At 44.4% G+C, this 26,368-nt stretch overlaps 1 protein-coding gene and 1 long non-coding RNA gene across 12 annotated transcripts in view; one reads left to right on the top strand and one right to left on the bottom strand.

Moving 5' to 3' along the window:
- Nucleotides 1-26,368, bottom strand: part of PMS1 (PMS1 homolog 1, mismatch repair system component) — a 302,687-nt gene that overhangs the window by 196,413 nt on the left and 79,906 nt on the right. For 8 of the 9 annotated variants that reach the window (XR_003857402.1, XR_003857404.1, XR_003857403.1 and 5 more), the window contains one exon: nucleotides 20,923-21,039. Coding sequence is in view for 6 of the 9 variants with exons in the window: in XM_029606009.1 (XP_029461869.1) it covers nucleotides 20,923-21,039 (117 nt within the window). In the remaining 3 variants the exon portion in view is untranslated. Of the gene's footprint in view, nucleotides 1-20,922; nucleotides 21,040-23,216; nucleotides 25,984-26,368 lie in introns of those variants that run through there. The other variant, XM_029606012.1, reaches the window with a different exon arrangement.
- Nucleotides 1,187-26,064, top strand: LOC115093774. Of its 3 annotated transcripts, none has more exons than XR_003857407.1 (5): nucleotides 1,187-1,390; nucleotides 19,298-19,386; nucleotides 21,702-21,872; nucleotides 25,612-25,670; nucleotides 25,976-26,064. It is a non-coding gene; the product is annotated as an uncharacterized LOC115093774 (long non-coding RNA). The 3 variants fall into 3 exon arrangements; XR_003857405.1 differs by lacking the exon at nucleotides 25,976-26,064 and adding an exon at nucleotides 25,866-25,954; XR_003857406.1 differs by lacking the exon at nucleotides 25,976-26,064 and adding an exon at nucleotides 25,866-25,954 and having other exon boundaries at nucleotides 19,264-19,386.

The raw sequence follows: 26,368 nt of genomic DNA, 5'->3' as shown, positions 1-26,368 counted from the left end.
AAATTAACTGAAATGATATATTTACAAATGAACATTTTCAACTCTATATTTTAAACAAGCAGACCGAATACATGAGAAGCAAACATATTTAATAGGAAAAATGCTCTAGAAAAAGGAGAGGCAACTCCAGTTCCGGAGTGCCTCAAACCGGTCTGGTTTATTATTTTTTTTTATTTAAAGTTTTGTTAAAGCCAATATTGCCAACAAAACAATCTCACATATGTGACAACTACTTGCAGAGTAGATTTGACACGACTCCAAATTTTCCAGTTTTCTTTCCCCCCCCAATGATCATCCATCATTACACATAGCTTATAGTTCTATGTAATACCATTAAGAAAAGCTAAAAGAGAGAAAGAGGACACAAGAGTAGTCAAAAGTTAATTCCGTTAATGGGTCTCGGGTGGTGGCATCATACCACTGAATTCACTACCCAGGTTTCATAACATTGCCAAGTTTTTGAGAACTTGTCCATAGTGTTGAGACGGATCACTTCAGTTTGTTCAAATAATAAATATTAGCCAGTTTTCGAGGATTTCTGTTGTCCCTGGAGACAATTCTTGTTTCCAAGCGGCGGCGATTGTCATATGAAAAGCAATAATTATCTGTGTTGCAAATATCTGTTGATATTTATCAAGTTCCGGTAATGGGAAGGTAAGTAAACAACTTTTGGGATTGTTATATAATCCCGATAAGTTGGGAGCTCCAGTTGCAAAATGAACTCTTTCTAATTGGATAACCTCATACATAGAATATAGCTACAAGTCCCAGTCTATTCCATTATAATATCCTGTACAAGCACACCAGGTATGGGCTACAGCAGCTTTATTAGTGCACTTACAGATTTCTTCTATTGATATTTTGTGCAAGGCAGCTACCTGGTCTTCTATGCACACCTTTATTTCTCATTACTGCTTGGATAAAATGGTGGCTGAAGATGGCTCATTGGGAAGACAATACTGAACCAATTTTCATCCAGATAAAGGCAGTACACAGAGGAGTCAGAGTTGTTTAAAAAAAAAAAAAAAGAGAGAGAGAAAGGAAAAGAAATACTGGTTTCTCAAATGATCTGGAGTTTGTTTTTTTTATAATAACATCAGCTTGGGACTCCCCATGAAGCATGGCTAATTCAGCCTGTTTATCGACAGAAAAAAGCAAATTTGCTTACCGTAAACGGTGTTTTCTTTATACCTCTGGATTTTTTTTCTCCTTTTTTCTCTGCCTGGATAAGAATTGAGGAGCCTTCCGGAACTATTGTTTGCATGAGAACCACCACGCATGCCCAGAAGGACCAAAGCTCTAAAGATCTGAGAGTCAGCTCCGCCTAGTACTGCTCGATGACATCACCCATGAAGCATGGCTAATTCAGGTCTGGATTTATCAAAATGCGGTAAGTACCGTATGCGATTGCAAAAGGGGCGTAGTTTATGCAAAAATTCAGTTTATCGCAATTTGCACTAATTACCTATGCGAAGAGCTAAGTTAGTGCACATTGCGATAACATTATCAGAATTTGCGATAGGTGTCAGACCTGTTGTATTTCCTGCATATGACCACTGGGTGGACCATGTTTATTAGTGTGCGTGTGAAAGAGAGAGAGAGAGAGAGAGAGAGAGAGAGATTGGCCATAATGTCATCCCCTTAGGTAGGTATTGTATCCCTATGGTAAGTCCACCTAGTACCTCGAGGTGGGGTTTAGGTATGAGTGTAGGGGGTTAGGACCCACTTTGACATTCTACGTGACACGTACGAGCAGAACAGTGGTCTCTTGTGAAGATCTGATGGCCTTCGGAGTGAGGAAACTCACTCCAAGATGAAATTTGAGCAATGTTCTCTCAACCTAGCTTGATGGACTCTCTACCTGGGTAACATCAAGCTAGATGGAGAGAACATTGCCCAAATCTCATCTTGGAGTGAGTTTTCCTCACTCCGAAGGCCATCAGATCTTCACAAGAGACCACTGTTCTGCTCGTACGTGTCACGTAGAATGTCAAAGTGGTCCCTAACCCCCTACACTCATACCTAAATCCCACCTCGAGGGGGCCTACCATGGGGATACAAATACCTACCTAAGGGGATAACATTATGGCCAGGCGCTCTCTCTCTTCTCCCTCCCCAAGGCACTGGGCCCCTTCAATTCACCTCAAATAGGCCTACGGGAGACATCGCAAAAGGCGATGAAATCTTACCGCATGGTCACGGCAGCTATCGCACAGCCTAACGCAATTCAAAGAGGTGTTGTTAAAATCGGCGTTACGGCTGTGCGATAGCTCTTCGCAGACAGGCTAACCCAGCCCACTCTCTGCCCCTAACTCCTCCTATTTTCTGAATTTGCACCGCACCATATGAAATGGTGCTATCGCATGCATTAAACACGTTTTCGCATGCGGTAAAGGCTTATTGCATGCGTTAACGGGGCTTTTCGCATGCGATAAGCCCTTAACGCATGCGAAAACGCCTTATCGCATTTTGATAAATGACCCCCTCAATTTGCTATCTACGGAAAGCACCATTTACGGTAAGAAAATTTGCTTTTCATGTGCTAGTTCCTGCTGATATGTTTGAAAGTGACTTTGAATCACTTTGAAACATTAATAAAATTGGTTATGAAGGCTGGTGTACTCTCAGTTTTAACAAACTATACCCTCTGTAGGAAAATAAACAGAATTGTCAAGCCAAGCCTGGGTGTTAACTGCAAAAAACCCATAGAGACTGTCTTGCAGGTTAGCGAGAGGACATAATGTTCATCTGCAGCAGCTCCTGACAGCAGCAAAACTTATATACCAATCACGTGTATGCAAGCACACTCATGATTTTTTAATTTAACGCCTTTATGCTTTTCTCAGATTATAGTAATGTCACTTGGACAGCAGCTTCCTAACTAACAGTTTATTGGTACAGCACTCATCCAGTACAGCCTAATCCCAGTGCACTGAGAAGCAGTTTTATTTGCAACATTTGTTTCCAATTAGGAGTACATACTGCAATTGACTGTCTGTTCAAGCTATCATTTCAAAATACAAATTGCAATGCAGTTGTCCATTTCAAACTGAGCCAGAAAACCCCTGAATGTACATCTCTCACATCTCTGATCATTTTTAGTCATATGAAAATACCTGCACATTTGAGACGGGCAATAGTTTTGGATTTAGGCTGTGACCAAAAATGGAGACATTTACACTTAAATTGATTTATTTATGCTAATCATATTGCGATTGCATGGCTAAAATATGACAGCTTGAAGGTTTTATGTCTTTCACATTATTGTTAAGAAGTGAACTCCTTTGTATTAAAATGCTCTTGCTATCAGTGCTTGAGGTCATGCAATGAACAGGCAATCTCAGCAATTCTGGGACAAGAAATGTTGGGTACATAGCAAGATGAGAAATGAGGGAGGGAGGGAGATGATATTCTAATAGTGGTATGCAGTGACAATTATAGCAGGGGATTCAAACTCGCTCCCTCAGTCCCCTCTCCCCTTCCACATGCACTGCCCCCTGGTCTACAGCAGTCTTACTCCCTCAACCCTAGAGACAAAAGACACATGGAACCCATATGTCATTAGGCCTGTTCTACCATGTAATGGGTATAGGCTTGGCCCTCAGAAAGCCATGCATAAACAATTACAATACAGTAAACCGCCCATACCAAAAAAGGCACTAACTGCCAGCAGTCAAACTACAACCCTACCTACGAAAAGGCAACACTGCAAATATTACATCAGGCTCTAAAACATCAATATACCTCTTATTTAGAAAACAAGCCAGGCTGCATAAAATACCTGTAAAATAAAATATATATATATATATGTATCTAAAAATGTTATACAAAAGATGTCAAAACTACATAAGTCCCTTCTTCAGATGTCATCTACACAGGTCCTATATTGTCTCAATAACTCATGTACAATATTTTTGGTTAATACTTATATAGCTCCAATAAAAGCTATCACAGAGCTCAATACAGTAAAGTGGGGCCGCGGTTACCCTGCTCCTAACCCACTTTCTACTCACTTTTCGGCCGCGTTAGTCCAACCCGCGATACACTATCCCCTTTAACCCATTCTTACCGCCTCTTAAATCCCCGGGTAAACCCCTTCCGCAAGCGGCATGTATATCAGATGTAAACGATCAAATTAGCTATTCCCTCCCATACAGTAACGCGCGCCCCGACTATCGCTATTTTACCCTGCCGTTTTGCCGCGCGTTTAAACCTGCTAACTTACCGCCTACCCTTACCCCTGCGTTAGAGGCAGGGGTAATGGTAGACGGCAAACTTTCCCCCAAAGAAACCAAAATCCCCTCCTCCCGAAGCGGCTCGACATGTGCCAACTTACCTTTTGTTGCTTTGCAGCCCCTTCCCTTTCTCTGCCGCCCTCCGGAGGGGCAGCCGGCGGCGAAAGCGGCTCGCAGCGGTCCCCCCCGCGCAGGTCCCGGTTCTCCTGGCTCGGCAACAGCTAGGGCTCCATCGGCCCGTCGATTTGGGCGCTCCAGCCTAACCTCTGCACAGCTCCCAGACTTTGCCAAAAGATGGCACCCAACTTGCCTCCCCTCCCCTTACAGCTTCCATAAAATTTATCTAGCACGAGTCTGGAAACCCACCTTACTAGCCCTCCCCCCCTACACAGCACCTAGAAATCTGCCCAGAGTACCCCAATCTAACAATTCTCACTGTCCCCATTATCCAAAGTACGCCGAACACTACCATCACCTGCGATTCAACCTCCATCATCCAAACATACTTCAGACCCGCAGTTCATTTCCTCCCCTGCACATACCCTCCAAACGCACATAGACGGGCGCGTGTGACGTCACGGTGTGCGTCACGCGCGCCCGTCTATGCGCTTTCATTGGCCGGAGCGCCCAAATTGACGGGCGTTCCGGCCCATGAAAGCACATAGACGGGCGTGCTTTCATTGGCCGGAGCGCCCAAATTGATGGGCGTTCCAGCCAATGAAAGCGCATAGATGGGCGCGCGTGACGTACGCCGTGACGTCACGCGCGCCCATCTATGCGCTTTCATATAGGACCTTTGAAATGACATTTGAAATGACAGGTACCAGGTACCAGCGCACCTAGGATACTGTATAGGCGCTGTATTAAGCGCCTATACAGTAAAATGGGTTGCACGGGCCTAACGCTTTGCCTAACGCTTCGCAGACGCATCTTGCATTTGCAAGCAATTTAAATAAAGTATCAAGCGGTATGTGATCAGAACAGTGCATGGGGCAAACGAGGGTGCGCCGGGCACTGCCACACTCTTTGTAACGCGGCCTTACTGTATTGATCTGACAGCCTGCTAAGAATAAAAAGTTTACCCCAGAGACAAATCTGCCATTTAAAAAAAACCCCACTAACTCCCATGATTCAAACAGCAACAACCCTACCCAGGAAAGAGAAGCACTGCAAATATTATATCAGGCCCTAGAAGGCCAATATACCTCCTACTGAAAACAGAATAAGATGGACTGCTATATATCCCTATACAGAAACTATACACTGGTAGAATCCCTCAGTTGGATCACAAATACAGAACACAGATTGACCCTTACCAAAGGCAAAAAAAGAGACATAAGAACTTGCCATGCTGGGTCAGACCAAGGGTCCATTAAGCCTAGCATCCTGTTTCCAACAGAAGCCAAACCAGGCCAGAACAACCTGGCAAGTTTTCAAAACACCAAGAAAATCCCATGCTACTGATGCCAGAAATAGCTGAGGCCATTCCCTAAGTCAACTTGATTAATAGCCATTAATGGACTTCTCCTCCAAGAACTTATCCAAACCTTTTTTAAACCCAGCTACACTAACTGCACTAACCACATCCTCTGGCAACAAATTCCAGAGCTTAATTGTGCGTTGAGTGAAAAAGAATTTTCTCTGATTAGTCTTAAATGTGCTACTTGCTAATTTTATGGAGTGCCCCCTAGACCTTCTATTATCCGAAAGTGTAAATAACCAATTCACATCTACTCGTTCAAAGCCTCTCATGATTTTAAAGACGTCTATCATATCCCCCCTCAGCCGTCTCTTCTCCAAACTGAACAGCCCTAATCTTCAGCCTTTCCTCATAGGGTAGCTATTCCAACTCCTTTATCATTTTGGTTGCTCTTCTCTGTACCTTCTCCATAGCAACTATATCTTTTTTGAGATGTGGTGACCAGAAATGTACACAGTATTCAAGGTGCATTCTCACCATGGAGCGATACAGAGGCATTATGACATTTTCCGTTTTATTCACTATTCCCTTCCTAATAATTCCTAATATTCTGTTTGCTTTTTTGACTGCTGCAGCACACTGAGCTCATGATTTCAAAGTATTATCCACAACAAACAACAAAATAAAGAAATATAATATATCAATCATAAAAGTAAAACAATACTAATGAAAATAATATTTTAAAACTGATGAATAGAACATCTAATATTTAAAACCTCATAAAAATGTTTATAAAAATTCCCAAAATACCAATATAATATTTCAAAACAGCAGACATATCAATCATCATCCAATAATGAAACTAATCAGGATTTAAAAAATCTCTAGCTCTCCATACCTGAGATTTCAATTTCCACCCATTCTGAGATTGCTGTGACTTGGGGGAGGGGGAGCTGTAAAAACGTTATCTTCTAACCCACCCATCCATACAGGCTCTCATCCAACCACCCACAGACATGCACTGGCTCTCACACATATCCCAACTCTTACCCACCCAGGCAACTCACCCATTCCCTCCCCAACACATACACAGCATCTCACCTACCCATAAACACACACCCAGGCTCTCACCCACCAACCCAGGTAGTCACACATACACATATACCTCCACACACAGGCTCTTACCCAGCCTACACACACAAACCCTTACTCACCCACCCACACAGGCTGTCACACACACCATACACAAACACCTTCTCACCCCCAACCACACACAGGGAATTACCTCCACCCCATTACACACACACACACACACACTCAGGGCCTGGAACTCTTCTTCAGCCACCAGCGGGATGGGATCCGCAGGCGGCCACTGCATCTTTTTCCTGTCTTTGCCTGGCAGTGGAATGGGGTTTACTGGCAGCCACTATGTCTTCTCTCTCTCTCTTCAGCTACCGTGACGACCTGCCAAGTTGTGGGGTGGGTAGCAGCAAGATCCATGTATCCAAATGCTATCGCCTGCTGCCACAGGGCTGGTCTCATGGTAAGAGCTGTGAGACCGGCCCTGCGGCAGCAGGAAATGATTTTTGGATAAATTTGATTGGGGGGGAGGGGTGATGGTGAAGGAAAGTGTGATCCACTGATAGGATTGGGCAGGGGTCTGGCTTATTGCTTCCCAAAGTGATGTATAAAACTGGGATGGCACTTGCCACCCTGTAGTGATGCCAATGGGCTGGGGATTTACTGAATCCCTTGAAGACTCTAACCACACGCCACTGTATCCTAATTAACCCCAACTACTGCAGTTACAATATGCTAATTACCAATGATTAACTTAATTGGTGATAAACAGCCACAAGGAACAAATTTTATTAAAGTAACTGGCTTCTTCAAAATATCAATTTTCCTGTTTCTTGGTTCTGTGTTTTCTCACAGGACAAGCAGGATGGTAGTCCTCACATATGAGTGACATCATCAGGATGGAGCCTAATCACGGAACACTTTTGTCAAAGTTTCCAGAACTTTGACTGGCACCTACTGGGCATGCCCAGCATAGCATCAACCCTGCAGCCAGCAGGGGTCCCCCTTCAGTCTTCTTTTTTCCGCGCAGCAGTAGCCACGCGGGTTAAGGAGCTCTTCAGAGATTCCTGACAGGAATTTACGTCACGGAACTTTGTTAAAAAAATTTCAAAAAATTTTACCCCACAGGGGTCCCCTTATCGATTTCTTTGCTCCACAGTTGAACAGTAAGTTTTTGCCCGTTTGCGGACGATTCCCGTCGAGTTTTTCCCTCGTGGCCTATCAGTCATCGACCACACCTCGACTACATTTTGTCGAAGCCATGGCTTCGGGTTTCCGTCCGTGCCCTGACTGCACTCGAACAATGTCCATCACTGACCCTCACACGGTCTGCGTGATATGCTTGGGGTCCAGCCATGATGTCCTTACTTGCACCAAATGTGCCCAAATGACACCAAAAGGTCGCAAGGCTCGGCTCGATAAGATGGGTCTTCTCTTTCGGCCAAAAACCCTGATGCCATCGATAGCTTCGACATCGTCTGAATCAGTGCCATCTACATCGCGCCAGCACCGGGAATCCGCTGCTACCCTACCGGCCTCAACGACTCCACGGGTGTCGACTCCCTTTGTTCCCCCTCAAGAAAAACACCGGGGTGAACATCGAGAAAACATCAACACTGTCATTGTAAACCTCAGGACATCGATACCGGTAAACCCTCGACATCGACGTCATCTGACCCTCCGACAAAGAAGCCCTGTACAGAAAAGGCTTCGTCCTCTTCTGTCTCTGGATCACCAAGGCATTCCCCACCTGGACTGGTGCCGGGATCCACGATTCCACCTTCACCAGTGGACCCTCCGGCTACGCCAGTGCTACCTCCCACTCCGGAACCGGGTATTCATGCCCCAGGATTCCATGAGGAATTGGATCGGATGATCCAAGAGGCCATCAGCAAAGCACTCCAGGGCTTCCAACTTCCATCGATGCTGGTGCCGGTTCCTCCTCCAGTCACCGACCCGATACCCATGGCGCTTGCACTGCTATTGGCTAGAATGGACAAGTTGATTGGTGCCCTTCCAGCAGTGGATCCGAGGGACCCGACTCCCTTCCTCGCCAATTCCCTTGCATCGGAGGAAGATGAAGAAACACAGCTCCTCATTCCACCATCGGGAGTGCCGCCCCTGACACATCCCATCGATGTTCACCAATTCCATCGGTTTGCCTCCGTCGATGCCTCCCTCAAGCCAGCGATGCCGCCATAGATACCCTCGAATGCCTCCATCAATACTTCAATTCCTCCCTTCGGGACCATCGATGCCCAGGCCAGGGCCCTTCAGGAATAACTCCGTTACTTCCTTCCGAAGAACATTTGGGAGCTGGTGATGACCCTTATAATCCTTGAACCGACGATTCGTCCCGGGATTCTGATGATTTACCTTCACAGCCCTCCCCTCCTGATGAAAGGAAGCATTCTCCTCCAGAGGACCTGTCCTTTATTAATTTTGTAAAGGAGATGTCTGAAACAGTCCCATTCCAGCTTCAGACAGAAAAAGACTCTAGACACCAGATGCTAGAGCTTCTATAATTTCTCGATGTCCAAAAGAAATCATGTCCATTCCTATTCATAATATCCTTTTGGACCTTTTGAAGAGAAACTGGGAGCACCCTGGCTCGGTGGCATCTGTAAATCGAAAAGCAGATGCCACCTACTTAGTTCAGTCAGCCCCTGGCTTTCAAAGAACTCAGTTGGATCATCACTCGGTGGTTGCAGAGTCCGCCCAAAAGAGGGCCAGGCACTCCAAACCTCATTCATCCATTTCCCCAGAGAAAGATCCTAAGTTCCTGGATGCATTTGGAAGATGGGTATTCCATGGATCAATGCTCATCTCTCACATTGCATCCTACCTACTTTACATGACCCAATATAATAGGGCCTTGTTCACAAAGATTCAAGACTTTGCTGAAGCCTTATCTCTGCAGTTCCAGGACCAGCTTCATGCCCTAGCACAAAAAGGTTTAGATGCTGGCAAGCATGAAGTACGATCAGCGTATGACATCTTTGACACCGCTTCCAGGGTGTCAGCAGTTGGTATCAGTGCAAGGAGATGGGCCTGGCTGAAATCTTCAGACCTCAGACCAGAGGTACAAGACAGATTGGTGACCTGCCCTGTGTGAGGGATAATCTTTTCGGTGAAAAGATTCAAGAAGCAGTGGCACAGCTCAAGGACCACCAAGAGACTCTGCGCCATCTCTCTTTACTGCCTTCTGATCCCTCTTCTTCATCCAAAATATCTTTTAAGAGGGATTCTAAGAGGCAATTCTACCGGCAGAGAAGATACTATCCCCCAGCTTCCAGGGGTCGGCCTTCTAAGCCTTACCAAAAAGGCCAACCCAGGCAGCCTAGAGGGCAGAAGTCACAGCCAGCCACACAACCAGGTCCAGAGGCAGGTTTTTGACTCCTTTCTAGAGAGCAGTACCCAGCTTCCACTTCCGACCATTCCGGTCGGCGGCCGGTTGTGCCACTTCTCCAACCTATGGCACATTGTCACCACAGATCAATGGGTACTGTCAATAGTATCCAAAGGTTACCACCTCAACTTTCTCTGTCCCGCCGGATTCCCTCCTCCTCCAATCTCGAGCAATAGAACCAGTGCCCCTCTCAGAACAGGGGAAAGGGTTCTATTCCAGGTATTTCATGATACCAAAAAAGTCAGGTGGAGTGCACCCAATATTGGATCCTCGCACTCTCAACAAATTCCTACAAAGAGAAAAGTTCAAGATGGTGACCTTGGGTTCTCTACTTCCCCTTCTTCAAAGGGGAGACTGGCTCTGCTCTCTAGACCTTCAGGATGCCTACATGCACATTTCAATTACTCAGTCACATCGCAGATTCCTGCGATTCCTAGTAGGCCCAAAACACTTCCAATATAGAGAGTCTTACCTTTTGGCCTTGCATCTGCCCCACGCATCTTCACCAAATGCCTCGTGGTGGTAGCGGCCTACCTCAGGAGTCAAAGTGTCCACGTCTACCCCTATCTGGAAGATTGGTTGATCAGAGCTCCCACTCGGCAAAGTGCACTGACGTCCCTTCGCCTCACTTTGCATTCCCTGATCTCCCTAGGGACTACTTCTATGAGACTATTGTGTGAGTGTTACTATCAAGGTTCGGTACCGGACCTCTGCATACCCTGCCTACTCACTAATTTTGGTTTCTCTACAGCCCAGCCATCCCGGGATCGCTGTTTCAGTATCTGAGGGACTACAGCCCAGCCAGGTGCTTCCAGCTCACTACTGCCACCTCTGGTGGTTCAATATACTGTTTAATAAAAGAACTAGTGTATGTCTGTCTCCAACCTCTGAGCCTGACCGGTGGTCCCTCTCAGGATCTTCCCCCAGGGGCGTGGTCATCTGCCACCAGCCCAAGGATCCACTCACAACTCCCACAAATAATAACAGAAGCAGAGCTGATTATTTTAACGTTCTTGTGGTTTCTCAAAGATAAGTGTCATGTCAATTTATTTCATGGGGTTATCAAAATGAAGTAATTTTTATAACAAATCAAGTGGCTATTTGTATCACTAAAGTGTTTTTCCCCATGATTATACACATTGAGCGGGCATTTCTGTTACACTTGTCAACAAATAAAAAGTTGTAACTATATAAGTGAACAGTTTACAAAAAGCTTTGTTTAGCTTTATGTCCTGCTCACATATGAGGGTTTTCACTTAAAAAAAAAAAAAAATAAAAAAATGTTTTAGCACTCGGGTATAGATGGCTAACTGAGACATGGATTTTTATTTCCAGCTCAGATCTTTCGCTTTTCGGGTCAGCCACAGCCAAAGATGTAGCTGAGGCAGCATTCACAATCCCTGGGTGAAGAGGGAATCAGAGTCTATGAACAATAGCAACACTCAGTAGCTGAATTTAGGGTTGTATTAGCATATAATTTAGTGTGCAATTTTTGTCTTTTATGAGAGAAAAATACTGTTATTTTTTAGTTTCACTGAAATACATACTGAGAGAACAGTTCTTGCTTCATGCTTTACAGCCTTCTCTAGCTCCCACCTTTTCCCCCTAGTATTACAGAATGTGCAACTTAGACTCCATTATTGTGCATAAGGTCAGTACCTAACTTGTTAGGGAGTACTGCACATTTTTGGTAAGAAAAGATAACAGTGAAGAAATTACAGATTTGTGGGATGTTAGGTATCTCCCTCACTCCCTTTTTCTACAAGCAATCTGCACACTCCCTTTTGCTAGAAGCAGGCTGGCACATTTTTCTGCCTACACACAGCCCCCCCTTTCTCTACATCAGTGCTTCTCAACCGGTGTCGCGACACACTAGTATGTCGCCAAACACCGGCAGGTGTGTCGCGTCTCCCGGTGTCCCACTGCCCCGTTGTACTTTCCTTCTCCCTTTTTCCAGCCCCCGCGGTCCAATTGAAAGCCTCCTTTCTTCCTACCCCCACTGCCCAATGGGAAGCCTCCTTCATTTTGCCTTCCCCGCGCAGGCCAATCGGAAGCCTCCTCCCTGCCACCTGCCAGTGGGAGTAGGAAGAAGGGAGGAAGCCTTTTGATTGGCCGGTGAGGCAGGCATGGCACTGCCCGGGAGTGGGGTGGGAGGAATAGCAGTGTAGAACCCCGACGAAGCAAGGCCGCTACGGGAGCCCATCCCCGTAGCGGTGAAGAGGAAAACCCGACCCCGACGGTGCAAGGCCGCTACGGGAGCCCATCCCCGTAGCGGTGAAGAGAAAACCCGACCCCGACGGTGCAAGGCCGCTACGGGAGCCCATCCCCCCTAGCAGTGAAGAGAAAACCCGACCCTGACGGTGCAAGGCCGCTACGGGAGCCCATCCCCCCTAGCGGTGAAGAGAAAACCCGACCCCGACGGTGCAAGGCCGCTACGGGAGCCCATCCCCCCTAGCGGTGAAGAGGAAAACCCGACCCCTAGCGACGAAGAGGAAACCCGACCTCTGACTGAGGCGCCCATCCCCGTGGCGCCGAAAAAAGAAGGCCCGCCGGATTAAAGCCACGGCGGAACCGGAGCCCATCCCTGCAGTGAAGGAAGAAGTTATTTTTGGTGAGAGCTGGTGTGTCTGTGTGTGAATGGGGGCCTGGGTGAGAGCTTGTGTCTGTGGGTGTGAATAGATGCCTGGGTGAGAGCTTGTGTCTGAGGGTGTGAATGGATGCCTGGGTGAGAGCTTGTGTGTGAATGAGGGCCTGGGTGAGAGCTTGTGTGTGAATGGGGTCTTGGGTGAGAGCTTGTGTCTGAGGGTGTGAATGGATGCCTGGGTGAGAGCTTGTGTGTGAATGGGTGCCTGGGTGAGAGCTTGTGTGTGAATGGGTGCCTGGGTGAGAGCTTGTGTGTGAATGGGAGCCTGGGTGAGAGCTTGTGTGTGAATGGGGGCCTGGGTGAGAGCTTGTGTGTGAATGAATGCCTGGGTGAGAGCTTGTGTGTGAATGAATGCCTGGGTGAGAGCTTGTGTGTGAATGAATGCCTGGGTGAGAGCTTGTGTCTGTGGGTGTGATTGGATGCATGGGTGAAAGCTTGTGTCTGTGGGTGTGAATGGATGTCTGGGTGAGAGCTTGTGTCTGTGGGTGTGAATGGATGCCTGGGTGAGAGCTTGTGTCTGTGGGTGTGAATGGGTGCCTGGGTGAGAGCTTGTGTCTGTGGGTGTGAATGGGTGCCTGGGTGAGAGCTTGTGTCTGAGGGTGTGAATGGGTGCCTGGGTGAGAGCTTGTGTCTGAGGGTGTGAATGGGTACCTGGGTGAGAGCTTGTGTAGGGGTGTGAATGGAAGCCTGGGTGAGAGCTGGTGTGAATGGGTGTAAGAGCTTTTGTGTGTGATTGAGAGCTTGTATATAAGAGAACATGAGTGTGATTGAGAGAGCGAGACTGGTCAGGAAGGTGATGTGTTTCTGTGTGAGAGAGAGAAACTGGTCAGGAAGATGACTGGTGTGAAAGAGACCGAGACTGGTCGTGGGGTCTAACTGGGGGGGGGGGGGGGGGGGGGGAGTGTCGTGAGTGACTGGTTGTGGGTGCTAAGGAAGAAGATTGAGGACAGAGCTTCAGCAGCCCTTGCTGCTTCTGGTTAGTGCTATTGGCCTGGAAGGGAAAGGAGTAGGAGAGTTGCTGGAGAGGGTAAGTAAGGGTGGCTTTTTTAATTTATTTTTCTTGATTGACTGCCATTTTAATTATTGGGTATTATGCGATGTCTGCTGTTTTGAAATATTTTATTGATATTTGGACATGTTTTAATAATTTTTATGAGTATTTAATTGAATATTATTCTGTTCAGCAGCTGTTTTGTAACATTTTTGGTATAACTTTACAGTGATTTCTGTGTGGGGCTCTGTAGCAGCTTGGCTTATTCTGTTTTCCCAATAGGAAATGTTTTAGTGTTTAGGGCCTGGTTTAATAGTTGTATTTCTTAGATAGGGTTGTTACTGTTTGCGTATGTTCCGTAATACAGGTGTAACTTTGTGCAGGTTAGTTTGTGTGCATTATTGCAAATCCTGAGTCTGTTAGGTGCTATATTTCTCTTTCCATTACTCCAGGTTCGCACTGTATGCAGAGTGGCTTTTTTGGTTTTCCGTTCCAGTTTCTGTCTCCATATTTATAATTTGTGTTTTTTCTGTACTTGGTGAAGGTCAGTTCTGGGTGTGTGACCAAAGTGAGGTATTTTACTAGCATGTAGGCATTTGTATCAATCTTATTTGATGTGTTTTCTCAATAGGATATGCATTAGTGGTAAATTACTGTCTTTTCATAAGGAAGGCTATTGTGCCTGGTAGTAAAGGAGTTTGTTTTGCTTTTACTGAGATGTCATCAGAACCAGAATATCTTTTTTTTGTATGGTGAGTTGTACGGGTTATGCCCTAGATCTGCTCTGCACTCATTGCTGAGGGTTGAGGGGATTCCTGTGGATGCAGAGTGCATGTTTACATTTAGCCCCGTGATGGTCACATGTTCAGTGTGTCACGCATGTGAGAACCATTTGTCAGGTGTGTCCCGGCCAAAAAAAGGTTGAGAACCACTGCTCTAGATCACAAAGCAGATAGATACTGAACACTTAATTAAAAGCATAAGACTACTACTAACTTAAAGCCAGCTAGCATATAAAGAGTTAAATCTTAACTCATAATTGGCTTTATCAGTCAAAAGTATTGCACAAGTTGTTTCAGCAAAAGCTAAGCGCTGAAACATCTAGCAATTGCCCAGGCCTTCATGGATTCACTTTAGGTTTTGGAACACACACATTCTTTTAACAGTAGTAATTACTAGTTACCTGATACATGTGCTGATTTCTGGTTATTATTTTGGGGTATTTCACAATATGGCTATTAGCAGCATTGAACAAAGACAGGAAGTCCACCATCTTAGAGAATATATGCAGTAAGTATTTATTAATAGCTTGGCAATATTTCAGGAAAGTTAAACAAAGAGATCATTCTGAGCATGTATAGTCAAAAAAGGCATACATAACCCCCAGTATACCCTATGCCAGACTGATTCCTTGATGAGAGATGACAGATAGTACAACAAATTTCACCATGATAGGGATCTCCAGCACTGATTTGTCTCCAACCAAGAACTTGAATAGCTGACTCACCATTTGGGAGGGCTGGAGACACTTTCCCAGGAAAGGTGACAGTTTCTGCATATAATTATGCCCTATTAATTGGGGAACTAAGATATTTACTCTTGCTTATTGTGCTGTCATACTGTATATATTCTGTTTTATTTGTCTCAGGTGTTCTTATAAGCACCTGTTCTGTGCATATATTATATAGAAAAATATATCTTTTCATTGTTTCATATAGGACATAGTAAGTGTTGTTCTCCCAGGTCAAGCAGGATGGTAGTCCTCACATATGGGTGTGATGGTAGTCCTCACAGATGGAGCCCTGTCACGGAACACTTTTGTCAAAGTTTCTAGAACTTTGACTGGTACACTGAGCAAGCCCAGCATGCCACTAACCCTGCAGCCACCAGGGGTTCCCCTTCAGTCTCTTTTTTTCCGTGCAGCTACTCAGGTTGCTCGGCCACATGGCATCAAACAGTCCATGTCACCCTTATGGCACGCCTGGCCATGAGAGTGACCCAATGGACTCTGAAATCTAGTGGCGACAAGCTACTCAGCCACTGTCGTCCCTGGTATACATAACAAGCCAGCTTCGTCTATCCCTTGCCTCCAACAAAAACCCACTTGTACGGTGCCTCCAACAAAGCCAACGTACAAGTGGGTCTTCCTTTCCAGCAACAGGCTCCTCAGGTGACCTTAATTATGGACACCTCCAACCTAGGTTGGGGAACCCACGTCCAAGGCCTTCAAACTCAAGGGACTTGGACAACAACCGAAGTGACCCATCAAATCAACTTTCTGGAGCTTCAAGTGATGCGGTACGCCCTTTATGCATTTCACGATTGCCTCTCCAACAAAGTTGTCCTGATTCAAAGAGACAACCAAGTTGCAATGTGTCAGAAAGCTCTGTTGTTAAAGCTGTTATGAATAGTTGTGGGTGGATCTTTGGACCAGTGGCAGATGACCACGCCCTTCGGAGAAATCCCGAGAGGGACCACTGGTCAGGCTTAGTGTAGAGACAGACACATACTAGTTCTTTTTTATTAGATAATATAGTAAACCACCAGAGGTGGCAGTAGTGAGCTGGAAGCGCCCAGCTGGGATGTAGTCCCTCAGGTATTGGAACAGCAATCCCAGTATGGCTGAGCTGTAGAGAAACTAAGAGAGTGAGTAGGCAAAGCATGCAGCGTTCAGGAACAAGTCCTTGATGGTAACACTCCCACAATAGTCTCTTAAGGCAACCCAGGAGTAGGTATGCATTAGGCCCTCGAGGAGTGAGTACCTGAACCCAGGGAAAGCTCTGAGAGATAGATGGAACCCACTGATGTTGAAGCAGCGATGACTTTTTAGCAGAAGAGGTATTCAAGAGCAAGTCCGGGACGAAGGCCCTCGAGGAGCGAGTACCGGTTCTGGACTGCGACCTGCAAAGAAAAAAAGAGAGCGCGAGGCCCCCGAGAAGCGGGTACCTCTAGTGAAGTCCGAGGAGGCAGAGTAGCTAGGGTTGCGGAGAGCAAATCCCATCCGCAGCAACCATGAGGAAGCTAGGTAATGAATCCCCTTGCTAAGTCGTCTTGTTAGCGAAAACTGAGACCTTAAATATCTGGAGCTAGTGACGTCATCTCAGGGGAACGCCCCTGAGGTTCGCGCCAACGCTGGTACATCAGTCGGGCTGCATGCGCACACGCACCCTTAGGCATCTGGTCAATATGGCGGCTTGCAGCTTCGAGCCGGTCCGAGAACGCTGGAGGAGGATGGCCAGGAGATGCCGCAGCAGCTAGCCTTCCATCAACCCCGAAGGGAGTCGCCAACAAGGTAAGGTGGGCGGAGCACAGACGTCGGATAGCAACGGACACAACACAATGTGGTACCTGAACAAACAGAGGGGCATGGGCTCTTATCTGCTTTGCCAGGAGACGGCGCAGATTTGGGCCTGGGCCCCGTCGCATTCCATTCTTCTGCAAGTCACTAATCTAGCAAGCACACAGAATGCACTGGCGGATCGCCTCAGCCAATGTTTCCAGCCTCACGAATGGTCTCTGGATCCCTCGGTTGCAAGCATAATCTTCCACCGGTGGGGTCATCCGACCATCGACCTCTTTGCGCCTAGTCAGAACCACAAAGTGGAAAGCTTCTGCTCCCTGCACAGTGACCGGCATGCACCACCCAGAGATGCCTTCGCCCATCCCTGGAACAAAAGCCTGCTTTATGCAAATCCTCCAATTCCGCTAATAAGCAAGACTCTCGAGAAGCTACAACAGGACCGAGGCTTAATGATTCTCATAGCCCCGTATTGGCCGCACCAAATTTGGTTTCCCATACTTCATGACCTTTCTGTCCAGGACCCCATTCACCTGGGCACGTCGCCTAACCTCATAATACAGAATCACGACAAGTTACGCCACCCGAACGTCCAGGCCCTCTCTCTGACGGCCTGGATGTTGAAAGGCTGATACTACAAGCACTCAACCTTTCAAGTGACGTATCTCAAGTCCTAGTAGCTTCACGAAAGCCTTCCACGTGGTAATCCTACCACTCAAAATGGAAGAGATTTACCTTGTGGTGCACACAAAAGGGCTTGGATCCCTTTTCTTGCCCCACATCGAGTCTGTTAGATTATCTCTGGCACCTCTCGGAATCTGGTCTCCAGACATCATCCATCCGAGTGCATCTTAGTGCCATCTCCGCTTACCACCAAGAAATAGGGGATGCCCCGATAATGGCTCAACCCCTGGTGAGTCGCTTCATGAGAGGCTTAGTACAGCTTAAGCCTCCTCTACAGCCACCGGTCGTGGCATGGGACCTCAATGTGGTACTTGCACAGCTCATGCAATCTCCTTTTGAGCCCTTGCATTCCTGCGATCTCAGATACCTTACATGGAAAGTTCTTTTCCTAGTAACCATCACGTCTGCTCGCAGAGTGAGTGAGTTACAGGCCCTTGTGGCCTACTCACCCTACATAAGGTTCCTCCATGACGGGTGGTTCTCTGCACTCACCCTAAATTCCTTCCTAAGGTGGTAACCGATTTCCATTTAAATCAGTCCATAGTCTTGCCCACTTCTTTCCAAGACCTCACGCTCACCCAGGTGAGCGAGCTCTCCACACCTTGCATTGTAAGTGTGCTCTTGCGTTTTACTTAGACTGCACTACAGCCCACAGGAAGTCCACCCAACTCTGTATCTTTTGATAAGAACAAACTTGGGAATGCAGTGGGCAAGCAAACACTGTCAAACTGGTTGGCAGACTGCATTGCATTCTGTTACCAGCAAGCAGGCCTTCCACTACAGGGACGAGTGAAGGCACACTCAGTCAGAGCAATGGCAACGTCAGTAGCACACTACAGTTCAGTACCAATTACTGACATCTTCAGGGCTGTGACATGGAGCTCTCTCCACACCTTCGCAGCTCACTACTACCTGGACAAGGCTGGGTGACAGGATTCCGTCTTTGGCCAGTCCTAAGAAATTTGTTTCCAGTGTAGGAACTCAACTCGTCCTACCTCGACCCACTGTGAATTTCAGGCTGCCTCATCCTTGCCAACAGCACCCCAGTTGTTGTGCCTGTTGCACATGTTCAGTGCTGCTTGGCCTCATACATATGACTCAGCCTGTAGCTTGCTATTCACCCATATGTGAGGACTACAATCTTGCTTGTCCTGGGAGAAAGCAGAGTTGCTTACCTGTAACAGGTGTTCTCCCAGGACAGCAGGATGTTAGTCCTCATGAAACCCGCCCGCCACCCCACAGAGTTGGTTCGCTTACATTTTATTATTTTATTTTTTGCTCGTACTTTTGCTACAAACGAGACTGAAGGGGGACCCCTGGTGGCTGCAGAGTTAGTGGCATGCTGGGCATGCTCAGTGTGCCAGTCAAAGTTCTAGAAATTTTGACAAAAGTGTTCCGTGACAGGGCTCCATCTGATGATGTCACCCATATGTGAGGACTAACATCCTGCTGTCCTGGGAGAACACCTGTTACAGGTAAACAACTCTGATTTTTTTTCATAGTCTGTCTGACCACAAGACAAACATCTCATTCCAGAACCTACTACAAGGGTCCATGATTGCAGTATTCTGGAAGGAGACCTGATGCATGGACTCCAGTTGAGGACTATCCTGGCAATGACTAAAGTAAGTTTGGAGGAGATATAAAATAGGGGATAAAAATCCCCCATTAAATTACAAATGAAGGTGCATGGCTTATCCTGGCTCTGGTTTAGACTGAGCTGGAAGCCCAAAGGAGCAGAAGGAAACTGCCGGATCAAAAACTAAGCAAAACAGTATCTGAACAATATGTCTTTTCTAGGATAGAATGCTAGCGATGGAACACATGTAAAACAGCATATAGAGAAGTTACTGCATTAGAAAATACAAAGAGACTTTATGATATTTAATGTATAAAGATGGTCAGGCAAAGGTAAATTTGTCATTTCTTTTCTAAGAGCCTGATTTTCGAAAGCATTTACACATATAAAACATGGTTTTATGAGCATCACTAGGCTTTTAGAAAATTGTCCCAGGAAGTGCGTGGAAAAGGAACGTGCTTCTAGCACACTGGAAAGAAGTATTATGAAGAAAGAGGGAGAGGGTGAGAATATTTATATGCATAATTTCAGTTTTCAAAAATATGCACATAAATCTACTGGCACATGTGCCAACAAGCAGGTGTCTGACTGCTTTCTGCACAAACACACTAATTTTCACAGTGGAAATTCAGTAAAAGCTTTAGGCCTAAGCGCACCATTATAAAAATTACCCTGTAAATGCAACATCAAGTCTTGCTCTTTGTCAATCTTAATATTTTAGTATATTTATGTGTATTAAAAAATATATGCTGTGAAAACATCATTCTAATATAGACAAAATCTATATCCTTGAAAAACTGAATTCTTTGAAAGTTTTAATTTTTTTTTAGTCACACAACAAAAGAACTATCCAAATATGTTGTAGTATATGAACTTTTGAGGCCACATAGGACCTCCCACCCCTCTTTCTTCAGATGAAGTGAAAGCTAATCCTACTAAAAATGGTTACTGGTTTTAGGGAGTGAGAAGCAGACTCTCTCTGTGACACATTTAAGGCAGAGCTCTTCCAGATCAAATCTCCAGGATCACAAATAGTTCTAAATTTCAGTATAACTGAAATGTGGAATTTTTGCCAATAATGCATGCAAATATATTGGATGAATATTCATTGCAGATATCCTGAAACCAGACTTATTATATGGTCCTTGAGTTCTGGTGTAGGCTAAAATACATTTACAAAACACTCCCCACCCACTCACCCACAAAGGAGAAGAATTTTACATTCAAAATTATTTTCTGTGTGATTGAGGGCTTGGCATATGGCAAGAGAATATACATCCTGTTTCCAAATGGAGCTCCAAGACCTCACGGAGTCTGTCAGTTCCTTCCTAAGCTACACACGGGGGGGGGGGGGGAGGAAATGACAGCCTAGTGCATGGCACATGGGGAACAACCCTCACATTTCAGACAAAACAATTTAAACATGACTATTATGCTTTTAAGGGTGCCTAAGTTCTGTATTTTAACATTAAACACCCACAAAGAATTTTACAACTTCGTCTGGTGAGGAAGTTTTCCTTTCTGAAATTATTTGACGTGTTTGAGGGCTGTTGCTTTTTTAGCTTTGGTATTTTAAACTAACCTGAGGATCTTCACATTGGTGTTGAAATGGTACCATGCTGCTCATGATGGCAGTTCCCAGGACTGACAGCAGAGCCATCTTGTGATCCGACACCCTGGCCTTCTGCCAAATAACTGCCTGAAACATGATGGCACAGAGTCAAAACCTTAATATTAAATTTAGATTTGTTGAACTCAAGTCATCTGCAGCATTACGTGCTCCTAAACATTTATGCAACTGCCCATGAATGTGTGACATTCCACAGCCCATAACCCGAATTTGTGTAAATCCAGTGTTCCAGAGCTGTACACTATTTAAGAGATGCAGCATTATGCCACCAGTTCTTTATACTTTCTTTTAGTCTTCTACCCCAACCATTCTAGAATAAACTCCAGGCTTTCCCCACACATTTTATTCAAACACACCTCTGACCTGCTAAATTTCTCTATGCAGCTAAATGAGTGTTTTACCAGCAAGGCATGCAGCTAAAAGAACATCTAGAAAATACCAGCAATTGCTGAGTCCAACAGTGCTTGCTCTAGAGTGTGGATTTCACACATGGGTATAGAGATTCTTCTTCCATTTCCCCTATGTGTCACCCACATGAGCTCATGTGTATACGTGCTGAATTACACATGACAAACTGAGCCACCCTGATGTTAAAAGTACACTGTATAGGAGTTACTAAGGAACAGAATGGTACAAATATCAAATGCAAGTTGCATGAACAACACTCAGAGGAAGAACAAAATATTTATGCCAGTATCTGGAGTCACCTGCATCTTTGTGTTTTCCCTCAGTAACGCAAACCTGAAAACTCAATACAGAAATTACAGACTACAGGGACCAGTGATATCTGCTGCTAAAGTTCTGTAGGGTTCCATTTACAGATATGGTTTGTGATCAAGCATCAGAAGTGGCATAACTCATATATCACAATATTGGAGGAAAACACCAGCTTCATAACTGGGGTAAGAGTTGCAAGAAAAAAAAAAAGAAGCACTTTGATTTCAATCATTAATCACAAACGCAATGCACTTACTCAACACAGAATGGTTGCAATAAATGATATGGACTGTTTATGCATAGATAATAAAGATCTTGCATTTTTCCAAGACAATGAATCAGAAATAGGCAAGTTATGATACAATTTGTGATGAAAGATATTTTACATTTGTTTAAATGGGGAAAAAAGTCCAATATACATTTCAAAATACAGTTACATATAAGTCAACTAAGGGTTTTACTCAAAAGGACTTTTCCCCCATCCTATGAAAAAAATGATCTTGAATAAGATCCTGTGTATCCATGTTCCCTAAAAAGAGCCAAATCACACACAAATCAGACATGAAAAAGGTTTTAATTACACCAGACATATTTTTAATGAAAAACAAAAGCAGATATTGAAAAACTACTTTTTCTTTTTTTTTTCCCAACTCACTAGTACATCCAACCCATCTTTTTTGTGCAGGAATAGAATTGTCATTTTTCTTATCCCTTACCATTTTTACTACTTTCTGAGGTACCAGTCATTCAGTTTTCTATAAGCCATGAGTCTGTAAAAATACTAACAAACTTGCAGTATCTTTAATGCATGTACCTTGTGAACTATTTACTCGACAACATGAATCATTTTATCACTCATTCTGATGGGTCAAATCACATCTTCTTCACCAAAAGTGCTCAGATTTCAATGCTTCTATCCACACCAAGATGTTACTGCTACCATAAAACGCGATGTTGTTTATTTCCGTCTATATTAGTGCAGGGCCACAGGTACAGATATAAATCTTAGCTGCTGATTAATGCAAGGATGTTATTACACTGCCTGACCTGCTGAGAAAGCTCTGGAACATGAGAGCCCATTAAATGCATACTTTCTGACAGGGGATACTGCTAGTAATTTCTGGGCATGTTTCAGATTAACCAATTATTGTATCAAGAACAGAATGTCTAAGCCAAACATTTTGAAAAAAGTGATATGTAAAACAATTCTGAGTGCACAAACCTAAATGTCTACTAGTTTATTTTTATATGCATTAAGTTTACATTCAAAAACATGTATTCAATATTTTACTAATCCACTCTTTTTCCTACTAATCACCCCGGCAGCATAGGATTTGAAGAAAGAGATGATATTACATTTCTAACCCTTAGTTATACCCGGATATCATGCTAAAAATACTTATACACACGTATATTTTCTAGGTTGCATAAACCTGGTGCCTCTGAAATGCCAAGTCAGAACCCGACTCTGGTCACCATGATGACACTAGCTAAACTCCCCAGGGAAAGTAGCATTATTACATACTCACCATCTAAGGGTTGGCTTGAGCTAGCCAAATATATCTTCTCTTTCTCTTTGTTTCATTGAGGGAAATTCTACTACTAATAAAAATATATAAAGGATAAAGCAGCCTACCAAAATCCTGTTTTAGGAAGAGAACAGTTTACCTCACAACAGCCATAATACAGAAAGTGACTTCCCTTCCTAATCACAGGCCATTCATCTGCCACAGACTTCAATGGCATTGCCTTCCTGAGAACCACACACTCCTCTGATTCAACAAATGAGATTCTTTTTATGCAGGGCTTATGGGTATACTTTTTCGCTTCATTTTTTTCAAAACAGGAAGAAAATGTGTATTTTTCAATATACAGTTTGAATTACATCTCCCCAAATAATATAAATGTATTCCAAATCAGATACAAGTAAAGCAGAGACAGTTGGCAAAACTAGGTGTTGAAGTGGGACTTGAAGAGAGTTCAGCAAAGAGAGAAAAGGAGCCAGCAGAAGAGTTAAAGTGCAGTAAGAAAGGTGGTGTACAGCAGAGATCTCCAAACTGCAGCCTGTGGGCTGTACCCGGTTTGTCAATCAATCGTATCTGGTCCGTCAGAGATTCAACAAAAAACCTGGAGCTAGTGACAGAGTGTGGCTGACAGAATCTACCATGGGGAAATTAGAAGGATTACATACGCAAGTGCTCCCTGTCCCAACTGGCAGTCCTGATGCTGTCTCTACAACAGCACTGGTTTCCGAAAGTCAGCACATGCATTACAAATAGAGATGACAGCAAGTAGGACCACCACGGGAATGGCACGTGCATGCACAAGCACTTATTCAACATCCCAGTAGTGGATACCATCAGCCACATTCTGCCACTAACAGTTAGGTAAGATGACCAAGGCCAAAGGCATTGAGGGAGGATGAGAGAGGCAGGGATGAGGAGCACTGACAGGAATGACTATGGCTTGGGGGGGGAGGGGGGGGGGCGGCGCATGTGCACTGAGTAGATATGGTTGAGGCTGAGAGGGCATTGAGGAGATGGCTGGGGGGGGGGGGAGTTTTTTTGTCCAGTCTTCTGTAAATGAAGGGGGATTTGGTCAGTGAATACTGGAAGAAGTGTGTGATACTGTTATTTGATATTGCAATTTTCTATTTTGCATTTTGTAATTTATTTTGTGCTGTATTTTATCATGTTGCAAGCCACTCTGGGTTGCTTTAAGGAAAGCAGCACAAATTGAAACTGATGTGAAATGACTAAGGGGGATGATTATAGCTGGGGTGGGAGTAATGAGCAGGACCATCAAGGCTGGGGAAGCACAGATGGAAAGAGATAAGAAGAGTGACTGAGAAGGGAAAACAGGAGGGGAAGGCAAAAGACTGGGAATCAGAGGCAGGAAAGTAGAGGGCTTAAATAAAGTTGAAAGAAGAAATGGGTAAGGGCAGGAAAGCAAACAAGAGGTTGTGAATGTGAAAAATTGAGGGTAAACTGAAAGGATAGGAGAAAGGGATATTATTTTTTGCTTTGCTGTTCTTGTTATTGTGATGTTATTTTTATAGTTTTGACTTGTATGTTTTTATTATAAGCCACCTAGGGCTACTTATGTAGATTGTGGGATAGAAGTACTTTTAAATAAATAAAGAAGAAGAATCCAGATGGGATAGGGAAAAGTGAAGGGCTGTCAGCAGAAAAACAGGTAGAAAAGAGCAAAATGAAAAATAAGATGAGATAAATATTGTTAAAGGGTTTATGGTAAAGGAGAGGTAAAGAAAGAAGGAAAACGGAAAGAAAGCCAAAAAAAGGATTCAGAAGACAAACTGTAAACTTTATGATGAAAAAAACCTTCAAAGGTCAATAAAACAGTTCTTACTTTTGGCAGTTACTGAAGTATGTAACACTTTGCAGTATTAAATTTCTTGTACAAATTTTTTTTAAAATTATACCACTACCAGGTATAGGGGAGGCACCCTCCCTTCCCCACAAAAAAGAACAAATGAGGTCAGACTAAACCCCCAAGGGGTTGCAGCATTGTTTTCAATGGCTTCCTAAAGGCAGTCAAGTGCTAAGAATTATCAGAATCACATTTAGGGCCCAATTCATTAAGGCTTTTTCCCCCCCATTCTTTATCTATTTGGAAAAAAGCTTTGTGAATCACCTGGAACACTGATTGACTGGAAGTAAAGATGGTTTCCTAGGCTTTCAGCTTTGTACTCAAAGACTCTTAATTTTTTAAAGGTATTTGCAGCACCTAAAGTAGAAAGAGCCCAGCATTCCATTGGAGACAGAATGCTAGGCTCTATTGACCATGGTCTGACCCAGCATGGTACTTGTGTTTACTCCCAGTTTCTCAGAATTATGGAAGCTCCTTAAACCTGCTGTACCACTTGAACTATGTACTAACCATTATTAAATCAACTTTTTACAGAACTTCCTATTTAGTCAAATCAAGAAGGTACTAAACTTCTCCTGACACGGCTCTATAAGGTTAGTAATGATCTGATCCTTGAAGCATGGGGCCGTTGGCACCAAGATCCAAGCAATAATCCTATGTAAAACAACTAAGATCCTAAAAATATGAAGTATAACATATCTGCAATTATGTATCTCAGTATATATTAGACTATATAAAAGTATTATAAATTGATGCATTTCTATTTTATCATTATTTGCAATCTCTAGGTAGAAAGACATTTGCCTGTCAACAAACTAAAATATTTAGAAAAATAGTGTAATGCAATATCTACCTTCAATTAAAGCAGCACCAGTTCATTATTTAATATGCTTTCAAGGAACACAGTGATGAAAGAAGAAAAACAATACCTCCAACAACCATATTGGCAAGGAGAGCAGCATTATCAGCATTCAAAGAATTTCTGGGCAAGAAATCTTCAGGAAAGGACTGAGCCACCCTCTTCTCAAAGGCAAAAGATCAACAGGACTTAAAGGCATACTTTTCAAAATTAAAAAAAACCAAAAAAACAGGAACACCTGTTTCCAGTTCATGTAAATGTATGCACACATCAATTCTGCTACCATCAGACTTGCATTGGGGACATTAACTTATAATGTGTTCTGGTGTTTACATAGGTTCTCCATACTCACAGGCAGAAGAATTTTTGATGCGCCATGAAGGGTAAATTTTTAAACCCCGGCGTGCATAAATCCCGGGGTTTACGCGTGCC

Source organism: Rhinatrema bivittatum, chromosome 6 (genome assembly GCF_901001135.1).
Source record: "Rhinatrema bivittatum chromosome 6, aRhiBiv1.1, whole genome shotgun sequence".
NCBI classification, from domain to species: Eukaryota; Metazoa; Chordata; class Amphibia; order Gymnophiona; family Rhinatrematidae; genus Rhinatrema; species Rhinatrema bivittatum.
The sequence above is the reverse complement of the archived record's forward strand: the minus strand, read 5'-3'. Positions and strand labels throughout refer to the sequence as shown.